Raw genomic sequence first — 19,918 nt, 5'->3', positions numbered from 1 at the left:
CTTTGAAAACCCAGATGTATTTGAAATGAGTTGTTCCATGTAATTAGAAGAAATGTGAGAGGTCAGGAGAACAATATAATCTAACACCCCATCTACATTGCAGACTTCAGCTGGCACAGCTACATCAAGCAGAAGTACGAAACTGTTTAATACCTGACTGATACAGCTGTACTGCCAGCTGTGCCACAAGCGGTAATATAACTACATTGGTATAAAGGTGAAATTTTATAAATGTAATTTCTTTTCCTTGCTGTTTTTTTCTACAGTGCTATGATATACAGATGTGCCAATATAACTGCAGCTCTAACACAAACACTTTCTGTAGTAATAACATAGATACAGCCAAAACCACCAAGGTCACAGAAGCACACGCCGAGTTTACTTTGACTATTTGACTAAACATACTCAATCACAGATGTGCTCCAAATACATACAACTAGGGATTTGCGGGAAAAATATACTAAAGTGTCGCGACGGAGGGAAGACATAGTCACTCAATATGAGTGATCAGCAGACTTCGTTTATTGTCCCTTACAGTCACCTTTTATGCCTTCTTATAATTAGCTCATACATATTACAAAAGTTAAGCTCATTATTGGTTAGTTGCCTAAATACCAAGCCCGCCCCTAGTTTCTCTTCTGTAGTTTTCTGTTCCCACCTGCAACATTCTTTTCCCACCAAAATCTTCCTGTTATTGTGTAACAAGGACAGCCAAAGACAGTGTATTTTGCTTTACTTCAGATAGGCTGAGAGCGATGTGCATTTTTGTCCAGCCAGCTGGACTATGTCTATGTGACCCTTTTCAGCTAGCCAGTTATCCACACTAAAGCTGCCCCATAACCGAAACTTCTACTATTCTAGCAGCCCAGCTGTGTTGCTTAGGAACAGCAACTCTCCCTACCTCTGCCCACACAGATGTGCTAACTGATGCCAATACCAACAGGCCTGTTACCACTGCTTCACTTTCCATTTCTTATTCACTGCATGCCTCACGTGTGCATGTGATTTCCTCTCAAGTTCTCCGGCTTGATTTTGCCAGCTGCTGCCTGGGACATCGGCACAGCTGTGGTCAGAGTTTGGGCTGCAGTCTGCTATACCAAACCGTGATGGCAAAACCAAAACCATGGTGAAACCAAAACGATGGCAGGCCTGTTATCTCAAACGCTAACCCTAGTAATGGCAGCAGGCTGAGAGGGTACCGGTAGCACCCGCAGGGCCTGCTGGATGCAGGGACCGCCACTCTCTCCCTTGTCCCCTCGGCAGCGCCGTCCTGCCTGCCAAGAGGCAAACTAAAGTCAGTAGCGTGCTCCGAATGTAGACTGGAAAGGTAATTGAAAGAAATTACGTCCGAAATATTATCACTCGTTATACCCAGCCGTGCCCACTCCCGTGGGAGGAGGCCACGGCCGCCGACCCTCAGCTTGGGAAGGTCTAGACGCTTAGGCGGGACAATCAGTAGACCAATCAGAGAGCAACTTCCTGGAATTCTTATCCAATAGTCAACTTCTCGTGGGCTTCGGGGCGGAAGCGCGCGGATGACTAACGCTGAGCGCCATGTTTGATTCTGGCGAGCGGCACGGTGCCCTCACGCAAAATGGCTGCTGGCAGAGGTCACGTGGGAGGCAGTCCCCCGTGGCGGGGGCGTTGCTAGGGGGCCACCCCCCAGCGCGTGTAAACATTGGGGGGAAACGCATGCGCAGCGGCGGCGGGCGGGGAGGCGCGGAGGGACGAGGAACTCGTCACGAAGCCCCGCCCCGCGGCTCGGCGCCCCGCCCCCGTGGCTCGCGGCCGTGCCGCTGCGGCCGGGGGGGCGGGGCCTTCGCTTCCTCCCTGGCGGGGCCGGGGCCTGGGCCTGGGCCCGGGCCGGGACCAGCTGTCGAGCCCCGCCCGCGGGGTGTCCCCGGCCGCCTGGCTGCCCCCCGCCGCCCTCAGCATGCAGGGCGCGCTCGCCATCCCTGAGGAGGTCTGCAGCCTCCTGGCAGGTAAGGCCGTCCGCCGGCAGGGAGGGCGGGAGGGAGGGCTTCCCGGGGGGCGGGCGGTGAGCAGGGCGGAGGGGCGGCCGAGGGGGGCGGGCCGGCGGGGGGTGTGACGGGCCGGGGTAGCCGGCGCGGCCGGGGCTTGCGGGGGGAGCAGCCCCTCGAGCCGCAGCCTTGGCGGAGCGCGGCCGCTCGCTTCTACTGCGTGTGCTCGGGGGCTCCCTCCCCCCGCCAGCCGCCCTTCCCCGGCGGCGGGGGGTTCCCTTCCCCGCGGCTGCTCGGCGCGCCCGCAATGAGGAAGGAGAGAGGCGCTCGGCCTGGCCGCCGTGTTGCGGGCTGAGCGCTCGCAGCCTCCGCGAGGGCTGAGGTGTTGGTCGCCTCCGCGGCGCTGCGCCGGGGCTGGGGGCTCGTCGGCCCGCGCCTGACCGCCCGGCCGTCGCGGGGGTTCGCCCCCTCGGGCCGCGCCGGTGGCCTGGCTGGTGCCGCCCGCGCCGCTCCGGTGCCGGCAGGGCTGCTCCCCGAACTAACCGCAAAAAAATAATAAAAGAACTTGCCTGCTGAACAGCTGAGGCGAACGGCGTCGGGGCGGGTGCAGGTGGTGGTGGTGGTGGTGGTGGGCGCTGCCATAGCGGCCACACGCGCCCGGCGGACGGTCCCGCTCGCAGGGCGCCGCGGGGCGCAGGAGCGGGGCGGCTTCTTGCCGTGCCAGGTAGCGGCGGTGCTGTTGGTGGAGACTTCAAAACTACCAGTAGTGTGTTCTACGTTCGAAGTTTACATTGCATAGTTAATATTCGTTGTGGTTGTTCTTTAAAATAAACGATGTTTTTTCCAGTTCGGGATTTCTTTTGTCTTTATGGAAAAGCTCATAAAAGGCTTTGCTATCCTGAAACAATTTAAATTTCAGTGGGAGACCCTTTCTTTTGAGAACTTCTGTTTCTGCTTCCTTGTGTAGCGGACTAAGCCGTTAAAATTACACACGCTTTTCAAAATCTCCCCTCGGAAATCCTTGATGACATGGCTGGGCACTGTTAGAATCCAGCATAGCTCATCACCTTTGAAGTCTGTTCTATTTTTAACACTTTGGTTGTAAGAGTTAACGCCTGAAACATACTGCTCCTACGCAGCTTCTCATCTTTGAATCACTTCTGCCAACCGTCTATAGTGTTTTCCTAAGTACCGTTTCTAAGCACATTATTTGCAGATCATACTATTTCTAGTAAAATTGCATGAAAGGCCACCAGAAGAAAGGAAAGTTTCTGGAGATTTTTTTATCATGACGTAGATTCTTAATCGTTAAAAAAAACCCCCAAAATTAACCCTGGAGAGCCTTTCTAAACCTTGGTGTTTTCTGTGGTATAACTGTATTTTGGAGCTTGTGATTGCATGAAGCATGTGTGTGTTTCAGAGCTATTTTCACTGGGTAACGCTGATCTTGAAACTCTTCCACGTTTTAAGTGCTGTTAGGATTTTTTTGGGGAGGAGGGTGTGATGCAGATAGGATTGTTTCAGGCTGTGATTTGTTTTTTTATCATGGTGCCTCATTTACAAAACTTGGCCTTCGCCCTATCTTTATCCAGTCTGCCATGGAAAGAGCGATACAAAAGTTTGTATTTTCCAGTGGAACTGAGAACACCTGTTTTCCCTCAAGGGGGTTGTGTGTATGTTCTTTCAGAGTCACTATGATCAACAGCCTAAGTTATATACAGGTATCTGGTGTTTGTGCAGTGTGTACAGCTTCAGCTTTTCTGGAGGAAAATGAGATATTTCTTTAGTGCTGTCTGTAAAACTGAAGTTAAGAAGAGGATGGAATGATTTACCAGTGATCTTTAAATCGTTGTTTTATTATTATGGTAGCATAAATGCTACATGATACATCTCTACAACTGTAATGGTAATATTTTCAACTTAATTTACATTCACGTGCAATTTTGTTCTGGAACTCAATGCAAAATAAGGTTAACACTTGTTAATTTTATGACAATGTAATTATAGAGCAAGCAGAAATCCAGCAGGCTGGAGATGGGATAGTGAGGAACAACCATTAGTTTGTAACTTTTAATTCTTACTTGCAGAATTATCAAAGGGAGACAAATATAATTATGGTTGTGCAATGTAAAAATCCAATAACCTGCTTCCTTTTTCAAAAAATATGGCATTACGTTTTACAGTTTGTGTATGTTAACCTCTCCTTCCTTTTTTTTTGTTGTGTGGTTGGGTTTTTTTTTTGGTGTGTGCATAAAAGTTAGAAACTAGAGTAATTCAGACTGTATGAGCAGTTCATTCACTGATATGTTTAGGTTCTGGTAATCGTTAATTATACAGTCTCCTTTTTCTTTTTGCTCAAATTATTCATGTAGTGAAGATGTATGGTAATGGAGGAAGGAAGGGAGCTCAGTATTATCTTTACTACTCATTAAGAACCTCTTTCATAATACAAAGACTACAGTGAGTAGATAGTTATTAATTTCTGCATGTTCTTCTTCAAGGGTGCTGCTTAATGTATTATTTTAATGGCTCGCAAGTATTGATTCAGCACCTCTTTGAGATGAGGGAATATTGTTTTCCCATCGGTAAAATTAGTGTAATAAACAAGATGTGATCTGGGGTCGCAAAAAATAATCGATGGTGGAACAGAATTAGAATTCAGATTCACCTGTCTCCATGCTGTGCTGGTTTCTCCAGAAAGTAACGTGAGTTGGATGTCTATATCCAGTGGCTATTACCGGTGCTGGGCACTTCATACCAGGTTCTGTTGTGAACATGCAGTTAATGTCTGGTGACAAGCCCTCTTTTCTAGTCCAATACTCACATAGCAGCAAGGCAGTGACTGATTCAAAATCTCAAATGTTGTGTTCTTCCTCCTCTTCTTGGCCTTCTTGTCTACTGTTTCCAACTTCTGCAGCAAGCGGAGGAGCAATCATATGGATTTCCTTATCCCTGTTTAGCCTTGATTGATTGTTAAGAGTATCGTCCACCTACTATGCTGAGTAAGTAGGGGTCCTACTGGGAAACATACTAAGTGCTCCTGCAGTTAAACACGGTGATAATGGGAATAAACACAACAGGGGATGAGTTAAAGTTGCACAGGAAACTTCTGACTTGTGAGTGCTTTACTTTGAACCTAAACAATATTATATATTTAACGTAAACCCAAATTCTGTCACATGTGCTGGCAAGGTCGTCATAGTTGCATGTCAGTGGCACTGAAATGTTCCAGGCAGAAGCACAGCTTGAGCTCAGGGCTAACTGCATTAGTTGGAAACAGGAGGAAGCTGTTTCTGTAAAGTTGAAGGGGAAAGGTCAGTGTGGCAATAGGTTTATTGCAGAGGATTGTTGGGATTTCACAATCCCAGCCTCTCTTCCCTGACTTGTTCAAGTGATGAGAGGGAAGCACTGGAGACAGAAACAGGGTCCTCTGGTCATGAGTTGAACTTCTGGTGGGAGGAGAAAGTAATTTTATTGTGCTCTCATCTCCCTTTTTACACCTGTGAGGTGTGTGGTGGTGTATGTAACTTCTTCATTCCCTACCTGTGTCTCTGCACCTTATAGATGATGCTTGAGACTTTGGAATTTAGTGAAGGAAGCCCAGCCCCATTGTGTCTTTTCTTCTTTTGAAAAGGTATCCTCTGTCTTGTTTATATGTTCAGGATATTTTGTGGGTGTTTGGCAAAGTGGGATGTAACTTGGGGGTTTTTTTGTGGGTGGTTTTTTTTTTATTATTTTTTTTCCCCCCTTGCTGTCAAATTTCTATTGGCTACATAAATTTTTGGAGGCCTGCTCATTTTTATTTTTCCTTTCTCTGTGATATGTGCTCTTAAGTTTTGGCTTGTCCGTAGCTGAGAAGGATTTCAGAGGCTGCTTCTTCCCCAAAGGCGTATTATTTCTCCTGTAACATGAATCAGGCTGGTTGCTTCAGTCATCTTGATTGGAAAAAAAAAAAATCTTGATTTTTTTTTCAGTAATGGAGTTAAGAATTCTTTATATTTTTGATTGTGTCATGATCATTAGATATCATTGGTATCTTTTCCCCTTTTTAACTTCGTGCCATCTGTGACTATAGGAAGGGTCCTATCGCTTTTAATTCCGTTTTCCTTTCACATTTTGCAGTATTTCCATCGTGAATCTTCTGTATTCATATTTTAAAAGTTATGAAGATTTTTGCTATGAAAATGGAATAAAACTTTCCTAGTTAATATGGAATCATATAAACGTCCAGTCCCAATATCTAATTTCCTTGTTCTACTAAACAACCCCCCAAAACTAAACAGAAACCAATGTTCTTGCCCTAGAGAGTGTTTCCACTCAGATATTATTCAGATTATCTAAGTGCTTAGTGAGATTGTCCAAATGCCTTTTTTCAATGTGATTGCTTTAATTTTGTCTTTAAATTAATATTCTTTACCTACTTGTTTACTTGCATCCTGGAAATAGCATGCAGAAGAGGGCAAGGCAAGGAGGCTACAAGACTGTGGATCCAGTGCATGAGTTTTATTTTGCTTCCCTTTTATTTTTGGGCACTACAGTAGTTATATTTACCCCTGATGCCCAGAAAATGAACTGTCCTTTTTTGACCTCCTTGTCAGCTGTTGCTGGACTTGCTCCTTATGTTCCTGTCATAGGAAAAGCCACCTAGGTACAGCGTAGCTCTTCTTCATTGGCTGGTTCAATTTTAAAATGCTATTGTTATTTAAAACTTTACTCTTTGTTTTAAAGGATCACTTCCATGTTTCCAAGGCTTTAACAAATGCTGATTCTAGCCGAAGAATCCATCTTTACAAGATAAGCCAGGGCAATTATTGTAGACATCTTCTAAGTAGACATGTATTTACAGCTTTGGTAATATATATGTATTTCAATAGTAATGGATTAAGAATAGAAACAGTGAGGTGAAAAAATGCATGGAGGCATTCCTGGTAAGAAATAACCTCCAGTGATTTGAAACACAGTTCAATTGTCTCTGCCATAAATTTGAAAATAAGTGTCATATATGGGTGATAAAAATGGCATAGGCTATTTTTTATATACTCATTATTCACTTAGTTTGTCTTTTTCAATTAACATGGAGTCTATCTTTCTCATCTGACTGGGTTTACATTTCTTTCATAATCATATGTCAACAAACCACAATAGATGCAGCATAATGTGGCATACAGTGTAAATCTTTAGGTTAATCCTTAACGTTTTTTATTATAGTTCATTTGAAATCACTTTAACTTGATCATGATTTGTACTGGTGTGGTTTTTTCATGATATGCTTAATATGTTACAGCTTCATCTTTTCTCACCTCTTTTATGTAGAGAGAGGTTGCTCAACTACTCAGCCAATGAGATTAGATATATATGCTCCTTGATTATAATTTTTCTTCTTTAACTTAAAAGAGATGTCTTACCTATTTACTTCATTTGAGAAGTCTTAGTGGTTTGGATGTACTTCTGCTTTCTAAATCACTGATGAAACTGTTGAGTGTCAATGTCTTTCGTGACGCTTACTTTGTATGTGGCAACGTGACGAGATAGCCTTGCTTCTGGGGATTTAAGGTCCAGCAGTTTCTAAAGGCAGGACTTTGCGTTAAAAGGAATGATCATCTACTTGTTAGGCTGGATCGGTGCGGTATTTTTAGACACATTGGAGTGTCAGTCACTTTTATTTTACATCATGTGTTCTGTTTTTGTATAAGCATGTATACATATATATTTTTAAGAGACAATTTAGCAAACTTGAGAGAGAATTTTAAATATAGTTGGGAAGGATAGGGAGTGCAGAAACAAAATCCTCAAATATTTCTTGATTCAGGGGGACAGGCAGTCACAGATACTGCTTGATAATTTGTCTTCAGACCCATTCCTTATTAATGAATTGCACAAAAACTTTGAAACCAAATTAATTAATGGCTTTCTAATGCTAGCTCCTGTAAAGCTGGAAGATACATGATAATCTGTTTAATGTGGGTCACATTTGGACAGTGTGTGTGCAGAAATGTGCCTAGCTTGCAGCTGCCTTCCCAAATTCTCTGGCCTGCCTTCCCAAATTCTCTGGCTTGTAGCTGGCTTCTGGCTCTCTCAGTCCTTGAGGCGGAGGAGAGAGATGGGAGAAGGCTGGTGGCTGGAGGAATTGTTCTGCTGATCTGCCATTCCCTTCTTGTGTGACTGGCAGCGCATCCACCAGGTGACCCCATGCCAGTGTCCCTTGTCATATGACTGATGCGTGTCTAACCTCAAAACAGGGGCCTGCGTTCTCCTCAGGTCACAGGCGGGGAGCTGCGTGCACGCCCTGCCATGTGAGTGGGAACACACCTGTCTCATCACCAGTTTATGATGGTTCTCTGTCATTTGAATGGTATGAACTCATCAGGTGACGAAGAAGTGACTAATTTTTTGATAACGTGATGGACAGCAGTTTGGTTATCTACTGGAGGAGTGGAGAAATGAAGACCCAGGGCACACTCTGAGTGCCCCTATGACAGTCTGTTTGGCCCACCCTGACAGAAGAATGTGGTAGTTCGGTCCTAAATATATTTATTAAGTGCGACTTATGATCACAGTATTAAACCTTGTAAATAACAAAAGTGCTACGATTTGTTATGATTAGCACTTGTTAACACAGCACTTGCTTTGGGCTACAAATTTACAATGTTCTTGGAAAAGTCCATCTGCGTAGTTTCAGCCTTCATTAAAGAAAATAGCTCCAAAGACTTAAAACAATAAAAAACTTGCAGTTGTCTGTTTATAATCATTGAGGTAAGGAGATCCACAAAATGTTTTAACGATGAAATGCAAAATAAATCTTAAGCTTTTTTCCTTGTAAAAGGAGTGTGGATGAAAATGAAAATAAATGGCCTTTTAGCTTTTGACTGTTCTATGAGCTGGCAATTAAGCTTGGAACTGTATGAGCCCGTTGAAGTGGACAGAACTGGACTGGTGTGACTGCCCTTTTCTGACAGTTTGTAACCTGTATTGACAGAGCTATTTGTGAGTGACTTGTATCAATCGGATCATCCAGTTCGACAGCTATTGTTCATTTCTGGAGGCAAATAATTTCTCTGGGGTATGGTTCAGACAAAGTTAAAATCACGAGCATTAAGAAATAGAGCATCAAATATGGATATTGAAGCTATCGGGCAGTCTAAACACACAAGCTGAAAAAAAGTGAAGAGGTGGGTTTCCAAAGTTTATTGCTCTTTGAAATTGTAGTGTTTTCCATGGAAACAGCTGAGTCTCTGCAGTGTGTGATACTAAACAGCTGCTCAGTTTGTTAGGAACAAACAATTTAAGGAAATAGATCGTTTGTTTTGTTTGTTGTGTGGTAACTGAATTAGTAAAAGTGCTTTTAAATCAGAAGTCTGCTCAAGGAGGGTTTCTTTTTGAAGTTTATATTTTATTCCTTTTTAAATTCCTCAATGAATCAACTGCTACTGAAGTGTGAAACAAACGTGTTCTACGCTCAAGTGCTTGTGACTAGTAGTTTATACTTTTCTGTGTAGCATTAAACTAGCAGAGGAGGGGTCAGGTTTTGGATCATGCTGGAGAATGGAGAGCAAGTAAGTGACTAGAATAGTGGTGAGAAATGGGTAAACTATGGTGCTTCTGTTTGAAGCTCACTGGATGAGACTTGCATCTGTCATACTGAAGTCCTGAGTTCTGTTCTCATTCCAGGGTAAATCGCTTTGTGGAATGTCAAGAGAAATTGTGTGAACATTATGTTAAGCCAGTGATAATGCTTTCTATATCAGCAGGGACTGCTCCTTCCCTGCTCTTCCACATTGTGGAAGTACAGGTAGTGAAGAGATGATTGTAACTTAGGTAACTTTCTTGCTTCTTGTCTGGAGGAGCTTAGGACATGATGCTCATCTCATGTGCACGTGGCCCATCCTGGATGGATCTACAACACTAGATCAGAACATGGCTTGAACAAGATATGTAAGATTCTCTGTAACTGTGAGTAGATGAGAAAAATCTATGATACAGGAAAGCGTAATTTTCAAGTAAACCGCTTCTTTAGTGTTCTGTGATGAGTACAGTGCAGTCTGATTTTGGATACCTAGGCTCGGAGAACTTGTTGCATGATCTCACGGGAGAGGGGGCCTATCCTAGGCATGTCTTCTCTGCAGCTGTTAGAAACAACAAACTTAGCGGGATCTTCTGTGTGCTTCCTCTGTTTCTGTCTCTCTCTTTCGCCTCTCTCCTCCAACTCATTATCTACTTATACTGAGAATAAATGGAGCATCTACTGCTGCCCTGTCCCTCCATGGTTGAAAATTCTGCATTACTTCTGCTTTTGAAGTCCAAGGTTTTCCAGAAAAGAATACGTTCTGTCAGCAACATAGTTCATTCTTGCTTATAATAATTGACTTGGTTTCTCTTCCCCATATACTCCTTAATAGTCTTATCTCAATATTTGTATTTGAAAGAATCTTTGACAGTCAGTCAAAACCCAAGATAGCAGACCTCTCAGAAAAGCTCAAAACCCAGCTGAGAAGCCCACTGAATTTAAATGAAGACTTCTGAAGCGAAGTTCTGTGATTAATTAATGTCCAAAGATTACTGTGCAAGCATTGCTCCTTGTTTATAAATGTCACTAATTCCTCTAAGCTTTTGCATACGGCTGCTTGGGTGGAACTTTGAAGTTGCTATCTTATACTTTTATGTATCCATTCCAAAAATGAAGGAACAGATGTTTAACCAGTATTAACAAATATAACTGTCCCAGATGAAAGGTTGGTTTGTACTGGAAAATCCTGCTGGGTTTCATTGAGAGAAAACTGTTGGCAGTTTAGGTTTTTGCCCTCAGTGGTGAAATTATTGGTGGTTTTGACCTAGGTTTTGTGGTTGGCCAATGCCTTTGGATTGCATGGGTCCTCATTTACCTGCTTGATTGACAATTCCAATCATTGGAATTTATGAAGATGTATACATTTTCTATGGGTTAGGACAAAATGTTTCTAGGGATGCTTGGTGGATGGCATAGAGGCTGTTAGGGGTGTGTCTGGAGGATTCATTAATACGTGTTAATTGCCTTTCCTGCTGTCCTTTTAAAGAAGGAATGCCACAGAACTGAGTCTGGTTCCCGCCTCTTCAGGACTGCTTTGGAAAATGTAGTGGGGAAGCTTCTCTGTTTTATGGGGAGGGGAACAATATAATTCTTCAGAACTCTAAGATACTTTTTAAAAATAAGATTGTTACCACGCTTTGTGAAGACAGCAATCTAAACAATCTGGTAAATTATTTGTAAAGAACATCATCTTTGTAATAGCTATGGTAGTGTTCAGAACTTTTGACTTGTTTTCTTGCAGCCTGTACTATTAAATGCGATATGTTTCTGCTGAACTTCTGTTTTATAAAGAAAAGCAATTAAATTTTTCAGTTAGGAAATCTGCAGTGAATATTCATTTAACATTGCTTTAAAATGTAACATTTTGCATGCAAACATTTGAGTACTTAGTTGGCTATTTTGTATTTCTGTATGGAAACAGAATGTCTTATCTGATTGGAAAAGTTACAGGATTAAAATAGTACTATCTATGTGTATTTGCATCTACCAGATTGAGCCAAAGTATGTCTGTGTATATGTGTGTGTGTGTGTATGGGTGGTGGGCATGCACTGTGAGGGTGTTACGTATGCTTTCCCTTATTCAATGAACACTTATTATCCGTACAGCTGAGAAATTCAAGTTAACAAGCAGGATTTTCTGGTCACATATTCACTTTGCAGTTTTCAGGTTAACTGTATGTTGATTGGTAACTATAGGAAACTTTTACAGTGAGTTTTCACAATTGTTTTTGTTACTCAAGAGAACATACTACTGGAGGAGTTTACACTCCCCCAGATTCTCAGTCACTGCATTGGTTTTATCCTGTGGAATGGGCATTTACTATATTACAAAGAACCATGGTAAGTGTTGTGGAATGCTTTGGTTCTACCTGACTGTATAAGTGTATCAACTGTATAAGGAAGTACAGTACAGGTTAGAGTCTTAGTTTGTGATTCTACAAGTGCAGGTAAGCTTAACTTCAAGTACATGCATAAGCTTGACTCCTTCAATATGGTTATTGTGCCTACCTAATTGTTTGCAGGGTTAAGGCTTTGGATATGAACCTTTAGTCAAGTAGGGAGCTCCGAGGTAATGTGAGAACATTTGACAATGCTGTAACCGGTAAATGACCTATATTAGTAGCTGGGTAGGCGTTACTGCCAAAATAATGAATTACTCAACCATTTTTGTAACCTGAACTTCTGAAATAACATGGCAGTAATACATGTGTAAAGGCTATTTCCATGTTTTAGCTTTATCCCTTACTTTATGTGATGAAAAGTAATTGTTTTATAGTACTGCAATTTATTAGGACTTGCGTAGCATAATTAAGTGAGCCAGAATCAAATGTCACCATTGGATTTGCTGTGGTAAGCATAAGTAGATTGGAGAACAGAATCTGAAATGTACGTTAACTATGCTGTGTGTAGGCCTGAAAATAATTTTCTTGGTTCTTTCACAGTAGTATCAGGTCAAACTCATTGCGGCATTATTTACCTTTTTTTTGAGGTGGTTTTTTTTTTTTTCTTTATTTAGATGTTGACACATTTATTTCACAAACGCTAAAAGGAGAAAATCTATCCAAGACAGCAAAAGAAAAAAGGGAAGTGCTTCTTGAGAAGATAAAAGATGTTAAGGCAAGGTAAGTGAGCTTCATGGCTTTAGTATGTTAGAAAGCCAGTTAATGATAACCTAAGTTTTTACAGTCTTTTAATAACCATTAACAATGAAAAATCTGTCTAGATCCTGATTTTGTCAGATAATCTGCATAGGTTCAAATCTTTGTGTCTTTCTTGAAACTGCTGTAATTTAGTGAGAAATGGGAACAGAAGGATTTGTGCCATTTGAATTGCTGTAATAATCTGAACACTGATTGCAAGCTGGTTGGGTAGAGCTTGCCTTCACACCTCTGCTTTGGTAAGATTCCTTCAAGTATGAGAAATAGAATGCATTGAGAATCTGAATGAGCTGTCTGTGGCCATACTCAGCTGGTGTAAACCAGCATAATTCAATGCTGACTTTGCTTTACTGTATTTTCTGTCCTTTAGCTCTGTAATAGAAAATAGAAACTTAACTGGAAACTATTTATAGATCATAAGCTTGTTTCAGCAGTGTTAAAATAGTGAAGTACTATGACAGCCCAAGAAGAGGGGCTCTGTGTGTGTGTCTGGTTTCTTGCAGGGTTTTTTTTTTGTTGGGTTTTTGGTTTTTGTGTTTTTTTTTTTTTTCCTACTATCAGGTATGATTTGAGAGTCTGTTGTGTTTTAATTTCAGTCAAACACTTCAGCTAAAGAGATTTGGCTGTAGTTTTATTTGCGCTACAAAATTTTCTTGGCAAATTATCTTTTTTTACAACTCTAATCAACTAGGGTATAATCTAGTACTTGCTGTTCTTTTCCGGTTGTTTTTTCCAGGGTGTTTTTCTACTGATCACTCCTGTGTGATATCTCTTAACCTTTCCTTTGATGACATGCTCCTGCTTCTGTGGCAACTTGTTTACAATTTCAAAGACAGCACAATCATCTGGTGAGGGCATCATTCTTTGTATCACACTAACTGTGCGAAGACACGAGATGTGTCCCAACTTGTAATTAAAGATTTGTGTGCCTTGGATTCTGGCTGTGAATGCTTAGGAAACAACTTTTTTTTTTTTTTTTTTTTTAAAAAGAGGAACCAGGATTTTCTTTCTCTTTTTTTGTGCTTTCCCTTCTGAGTATTTTTTCTTTGGTTTTATGACTCAACTATAGGTTTTTTTGGATGATGAAATATCAAAGGAGGGAACCTGCAGTTATGAGCACAGTTGACACTGAATCTTTTGCTATCCACTTAATGACTCCCTGATTTTACATCTTATTTTAATTTGTAATTCCTTCCTCATCTCCTGTAATGTTATTCACTGTTAAGAGTGTTTTGCTTTTCATGCAGGCTACAAAATATATGCACGTTGTAGTAACTTTTGATTTTTATTTCCCACATACTGGGCTGTACCTAACTATTACTGCTGTTTGCTGTGGAGGATTTCTTAGATCTGGCCTTTTATCTTTGTTTGCATTTCTCAGTTTCTTATCCCTACACCCTTCCTTTCTCTCCTGCCTGTTACTTGTAAGCATCTCCTTACTGACTAACCTGACACGTGCACTACTGCTTAGTGTCCATAAAGATGGTCTTGGCAGCTGCATTTTATCTTCCAGTTATTTCTGATGAAGTCCTTTCACATAAACTGTAGTCCATGCATGTTTTCTGAGATGCCATTTTACATAACTCTGTCCTGATTGTTTATATATCACACTGTGTGTCAAGATTTATCTCTGAAGAAAAAGTATTTTTTTCCTCCCAGGATGATATTTTTAACGTATTGAGTTAGTGAGATCTTCTTATTTGAAAATGATGTTTTTTATTTAGACATGCAGTAACTTCTTAACTTCTGGTTAATTAGTAATACTTTTTCATTTGGATTTCATAAATTACTGCAACTACTCCCACTATTTGTGGGTTTTTGCCTGTTGACCTACTGTGTTATTTGAGTGGCTTTCACATGTGCAGAATTTTTTTTGAAATATGTTAATGTTTAGAAGGCGTTCTGGAATTAAAGATGCTTGTACCTTAAGACAAAGGTTTAAGGTATAAAGATGTTTATACCTTAAGATACCTGAGTAGTAATGTCTATTCCTAGAAGAGGCTACTCTATCCGAGTTTGTTTTTGTTCAAGTCTTTTTTTTGAAGCGACTGCGGGTTCTCTCAGCTGGAAAGACAGAAGAAAACCGAGTAAATATTTCACCCCCCCCAAAAAAGACTTAAAAATTATTAAGGAATACTCGCAGTGCTGTTTCAACTAGAAAGCTCATTGGAAACTCGCCGTTGTCCTAGGCTGTGTTCTAGTACCGCGGATTCGCAGGCGTGCATTGCTTGATGTTGTTTCTTCTTCCTTCTGCAGCTACCCTCAGGAATTCCGGGATACAGGTAAGTGCCGTGATTTTCCTTCCCCCCGCGGGCGGCCCTGCGGGCGGGGGCGGGGCCGGCCGGGCTGTGCGCGGTGCCGCTGCAGGCCGAGGGGGATGGCGCCCCCTGCTGGGGGCAGCCGGGAAAGGCTTCCCCGTGTGCTCGCGTCGGAGCACCGCGCAAAGCCCTTCTCCTTCGTTCAGCGCATCCGAGAAGGCTTACCGATGAAAAGATTACTTTAGAAACAGTTCAGAATTGCGTATGAATAGAGCTTGTTATGTCTGGCTTCATTAGCAACAGCGTAGCGTTGAGAAAGACCGTGTGATGCGGGTTTGTTGTTTGTTTGTCTGTTTTTAAATAAAATGTATACAAAGCAGCCTGCTTAGGAGATAAAATTTTAATAGGGATAACTTATTTCAGCTTTTTTTTCTTAACATTGCAAAAGTCTTCAATTCCATTTTGATGTTTCTTTAACCTTTTAATAGGATCATCTAGTGGCAATATGGTATTGGGTTTCGATCCACACTGAATGAATGTTTTCATAGTGCAGCGGCAGCTCAGACCTTTAGTTGGAGAGGAGATGATTTAGTGTATGAGTAATGGAAACTGAAGTGTGGGTTATCTATTGTCTTCTAGTGGAGTTAAAACAAAGCAGCAGAGTTCAGTTTAGAGAAGACTGAGGAGTTTGCTACAGTGGCCTGTTCTGTAACTAAACCTGGAAGGGCTCTTATTTCCATGATGCTAATTCTTGAGGTCATGACCTATAGCCTGTGGATGCTGGTATGAGGGTCACAGTGCGAGGTCAACAAAGCCTGTGCAAAGCTTCACTTCTTGCAGTGGTCGAAGAACTGTCTGTTTCTGGACAAGGAGGTTCGAATGTGTAGGCTACAGTGTGCCTCCTGATAAAGTGAAAATATCTAAGTTGTATTAGGTAAGTAATGTTATAACGAGGCACAACAAGTTCATACATTTCTTATCCCTGTTTAAATCATGTTATATAGCCATAACAGTAAAATTGAAAGAGGAAAAATGCAGCTTGAAACTTCCCAAAGATTGGCAAGATTTTGTAATCTTGAGCTATGTGATTATTTAAAAATTGTGTTAAAATAATTTGCTGGGGCTTTTTATATTGTACCTCAGCACTCTTACCAAGTTAAAATGTAGTTTCCCTCAGCCTCACTGTCCACCAGAACTAACTGTGGAAAAGTCAAATGTTATTTTTAAGTGACTAACATGAAATTAGGTGGGATGGTTGTTCCATTGCAAATGCGTCTGACTTTCTGGAGAGCATGTTTTTGACGATTTAGTAGCTCTCTCAGGCTATGACTCTAATAAACGTGAGCTGTCTACAAAGGTCAGAGTTTGTATTTACCGGTTTGCTTTTTTTGAAGGTCAAGAATATTGTAGTCTATTTACTTTCTTCATTGGCAGTTTGTTTCAGAATTTATTTTCTGATCCAACAAATTATTAGTAAAGATGAGATTTCATTATCTCCAGCAAAATGGATGATTTAACTGGTACAGTCTGGAATTGTTACTGTATAACTTGCTCCGATTTCTGTGAAAATTGTATTGGATGTTATTCTTTTTATCAGAGTACATTTGATTCTTAAGAAGGAGGATATATTGCTTTTCTTAATTCTCATGATGTGTCTCTTGATTCAGACTGTATAGCTGTGTACAGGTGGTGAAGCTTGTGAATGCTGACTTTAGCTTTCTTTTAGTATTTGTCAATAAAATGAGAGCTCTAAGGTTATACCATTGTTTTCTATAAGTGAGGATAAACTTCTCCAAATTAATGTGCATTTACGTGCATGAATATGAAAAATTCATGAGAAATGGGAGCCTGCACTCACTGCAAAATATTTGGGGGCATGTAGTTCAGTGGTATGGGTTGTTGGTATAATTTCCAGAGTTCAAGAAGTGTGTGCTAAACTTCATTTGGTTGTTTCATTCTTACTTTAGGCCTATACAAATTAGGCATGACTTGTGTAGGTGTAGAACAAAGGACCCACATGGAGGTAGGCACATTCTTGGCCAGCTACTAGTGTAACAAAGCAGCAGCAGCAACTGAATGAGGTCAGCATTTGTGCCCATTCATAGCTCTGTGCACACCTAGACACTTAAATGGAAAATTTGAGAAAAGATTAAAAACTGATGTGGCAGTGATGATAAGACATTTTCCTGTTCCTCCCCACTCCAGAGAAAGAAGAAATATCCTGAAATATAAGGTGAAAGAGGAGAATATCTTTCAGGAAAAAGGAGGGGTGAAAGCAGAAACATGGAAACCGCAATGAAATAAACTGAAAGAATAAAAACTACTGTGCACATCTAAACTTTCATATTTGCTGTTCTTTGTTTTGTGGTTGCAGTTACTTCACTTCTTAAATGCAAATAAAATAATCTTTGTTGTAGCTGAAAGTAAAGGTGAAGAGTGATTCATACTATGTGCCATATTATCGTGGCGTAGTAATTATCATACTACATTCATTATCATACTATATCAGCTGTTTTCAAGACTCTTGTGAGTTGTGACCTGTTATCTTTCCAGAGGCATCCAGGAGAATCTTTTGGAGGCAGAAAGAAGTGGACTAACACTTTCCAAATTCATGTATTTCCTGTATAACATAATGAAACTTGACTCTGGTATCCCAAACAGCAGCTCCTTCGGCTTGTGAGTTGTTCCACAAGTGTGCTTTGTGGGCATCAGCTTGTCACTCCATTCCCTTTCACCATCGCATGTTCTTGACGTTCCACTGGCTTTACATAGAGTGACTAGTCAGTTTGGCCACGGTATTGTATGTGACTTCTTGTTGTATGGACTTTGGCTACTAGCATACAGAATCTTACCTTCCTGAAAGATAAGTCAAGGAGTTTTAAAAGATGAATAAAAAAAAAAAATATTGAAGAAAAAAAAAAAATTGAAGAGCATGTGCACCAGTAGAACCAGGCTCCTTAAAACCAAAGTCATCCATGTGTATATCCCTAACTTTCAGAAAGTGCATGTACGCTTCTTTGCAATCAGATTGATGAACTCGAGGACTTTCTTGCATCCTCTTAAAAATAAACCTTCTTATGTTATCTGTTAGGTCAGTAAATATGCTGGCAAAAGCATCTTTTGTGTCCACACACAGAAAAAATGAAGCTTTTTAGGGGAAGTGGGTACATGTGAAGATTAAAGACATGGAAGTAATTGTAGAGGAGAATATTTAATTCTCATGTGTGATGTGATATCTGATTTTACACTCACTTTTACAGTTAAGTATAATGTTGATTCACAAAGTGCATGTTGTTCTTATGACCAAAAATGTGCAATTATTTCAATATCCAAACCACAACTCTTGACAGATTTTATTTTTGTTCAATAACTTTAATAAATACTTACTATATTTAATTTATTCTTAAATTAAGGAACTCAGTAGAAATGTCTTTTTCTCTTGGACGCTACTGTGATTTTTTTTTTTTCTTCTCATTTGAAATATTTGATTCTTCGTCTAGACAGTTTAAGCAAATCCAAAAAGCCATAGTCACACTCAAAGCAAACAGTTCTAGATCTTAGAATTGGGAAGAAACTGGAAAACGAGGACAATTTTCATACAAATTGGATTCATTTTTTTATAAGACTAATATTCCACTAAGGATATAAAAGCCTGGACTTTGTCAAAGATTCTGAGTTAATACAGTTTTTGGCATTTTGAGATTAATTGAATCAATACCTTGGCTGCCAAAATGTTTAGTTAAAAGAACTTTGTTTTCAGTTTATGCTAAAAATAGTGCTAAAGTTGGCAGAAGCACCGTAAGCCCTAGAAACTGTATTTGTGTTTGAAGCTCACTTTCCATCTGTTCTTTGCTTTTATTTTAGTAAAATTATATATATTTAATCACTTTTCACAAAAGATCCTGGCTCATTGTTGAAAGTGAGACACCAAAAATACTAGCCAAATCAAGTCATAATATGGGAATTTGCAAAACAAGTTCCTCGTAAAGCACTTAGTGCACCTTATACCTGATCTGCAGCACACAATTTTGGCACTGTATGGGCAGAAAAGTGTGATGTCACATTTGCGAACTACCACTTTTCAGTCTGATTAAAAACTGATATAGGTCCACTTTCATTTTCATTTCGCTGTAGTATAATAAAAGATAAACCTGTGTCTCTAGAGCATCAGTGTTCTTCTCTATCTGATTATTGGGAGCACCAGTAGGAAACTTTTAAATGACTCGGATGGCTCTTTGGCTCTTGGCAGAGCAGTGACTGTTTGGAGCCTGAGACATCTGCTTCCTGGAAATAGTCAAGCTGATAGAGTAGCACTATATGCAAAGGCTTTGTATTTTCAGTTGGGTTTTTTTTCCCTGTTTTGTGATCACCTGGAGGTGATACTTCCTTTTCTATCTCTACACGCTGTTTTTCAGGAAATGGCAGCAGGTAGGAGTCTTTTTGGACTTGAGAAAGGCAGGCAGCAGCTTCTGATCATCGTAGCAGTATGTGGATGAGTTCTATGTTTTAACATACTTGAGCTTTCAGTCAGCAGCATAAATACATCATTAGTGTTTAACTATAAATGGGAAAGATATGGCTTAGTAGTTATGCAGTCCTTTGAGGATCACCGTGATGTGTTTCTGTAGAGACCATCAGACGCCTGAAAAGTGTGCCAAATACCGCTCTGTCCTGGAAGTCTGGAGGGTTTCATTGTAGGCAGGTCACTGTTTTGTCCCTTTCAGCTACAGGCAGCTGTTAGTTGTGAAATGTCTGTGCCAAGTGCAATTTCAAGCAATACAAGATGCAGGCAGCAGTGCAGCACAAAATGATCTTATCTTGATGGGCATCGTCAGAACAAGAGGCAACTCGGCAGGTGAAAGTTGTGTTGCTTTTCTTGCTTGAAGCTTATTTGCTTACAAACCTAATGCTGTTTCAGTATCATTTTAGCAAATAGCTGCTGAAGAATTCCTACTTGACCTTTACAAAACAAGCCAT

General features: G+C 40.8%; 1 protein-coding gene across 1 annotated transcript in view; it reads left to right on the top strand.

The window, feature by feature from the left end:
• Nucleotides 1–1,791: 1,791 nt before the first annotated feature.
• The window catches only part of SKAP2 (src kinase associated phosphoprotein 2), a 116,823-nt gene continuing 98,696 nt past the window's right edge, over nt 1,792–19,918 (top strand). Inside the window, exons 1-3 of the mRNA XM_055804226.1 lie at nt 1,792–1,982; nt 12,542–12,647; nt 14,940–14,965. Of these exons, the coding sequence (XP_055660201.1) occupies nt 1,934–1,982; nt 12,542–12,647; nt 14,940–14,965 (181 nt within the window). The 5' untranslated portion in view covers nt 1,792–1,933. The remainder of the gene's footprint in view (nt 1,983–12,541; nt 12,648–14,939; nt 14,966–19,918) is intronic.

This window comes from Falco peregrinus, chromosome 5 (genome assembly GCF_023634155.1).
Source record: "Falco peregrinus isolate bFalPer1 chromosome 5, bFalPer1.pri, whole genome shotgun sequence".
NCBI lineage: Eukaryota > Metazoa > Chordata > Aves > Falconiformes > Falconidae > Falco > Falco peregrinus.
Note: the sequence above shows the minus strand (reverse complement) of the source record. Positions and strands in the feature narration are given on the sequence as shown.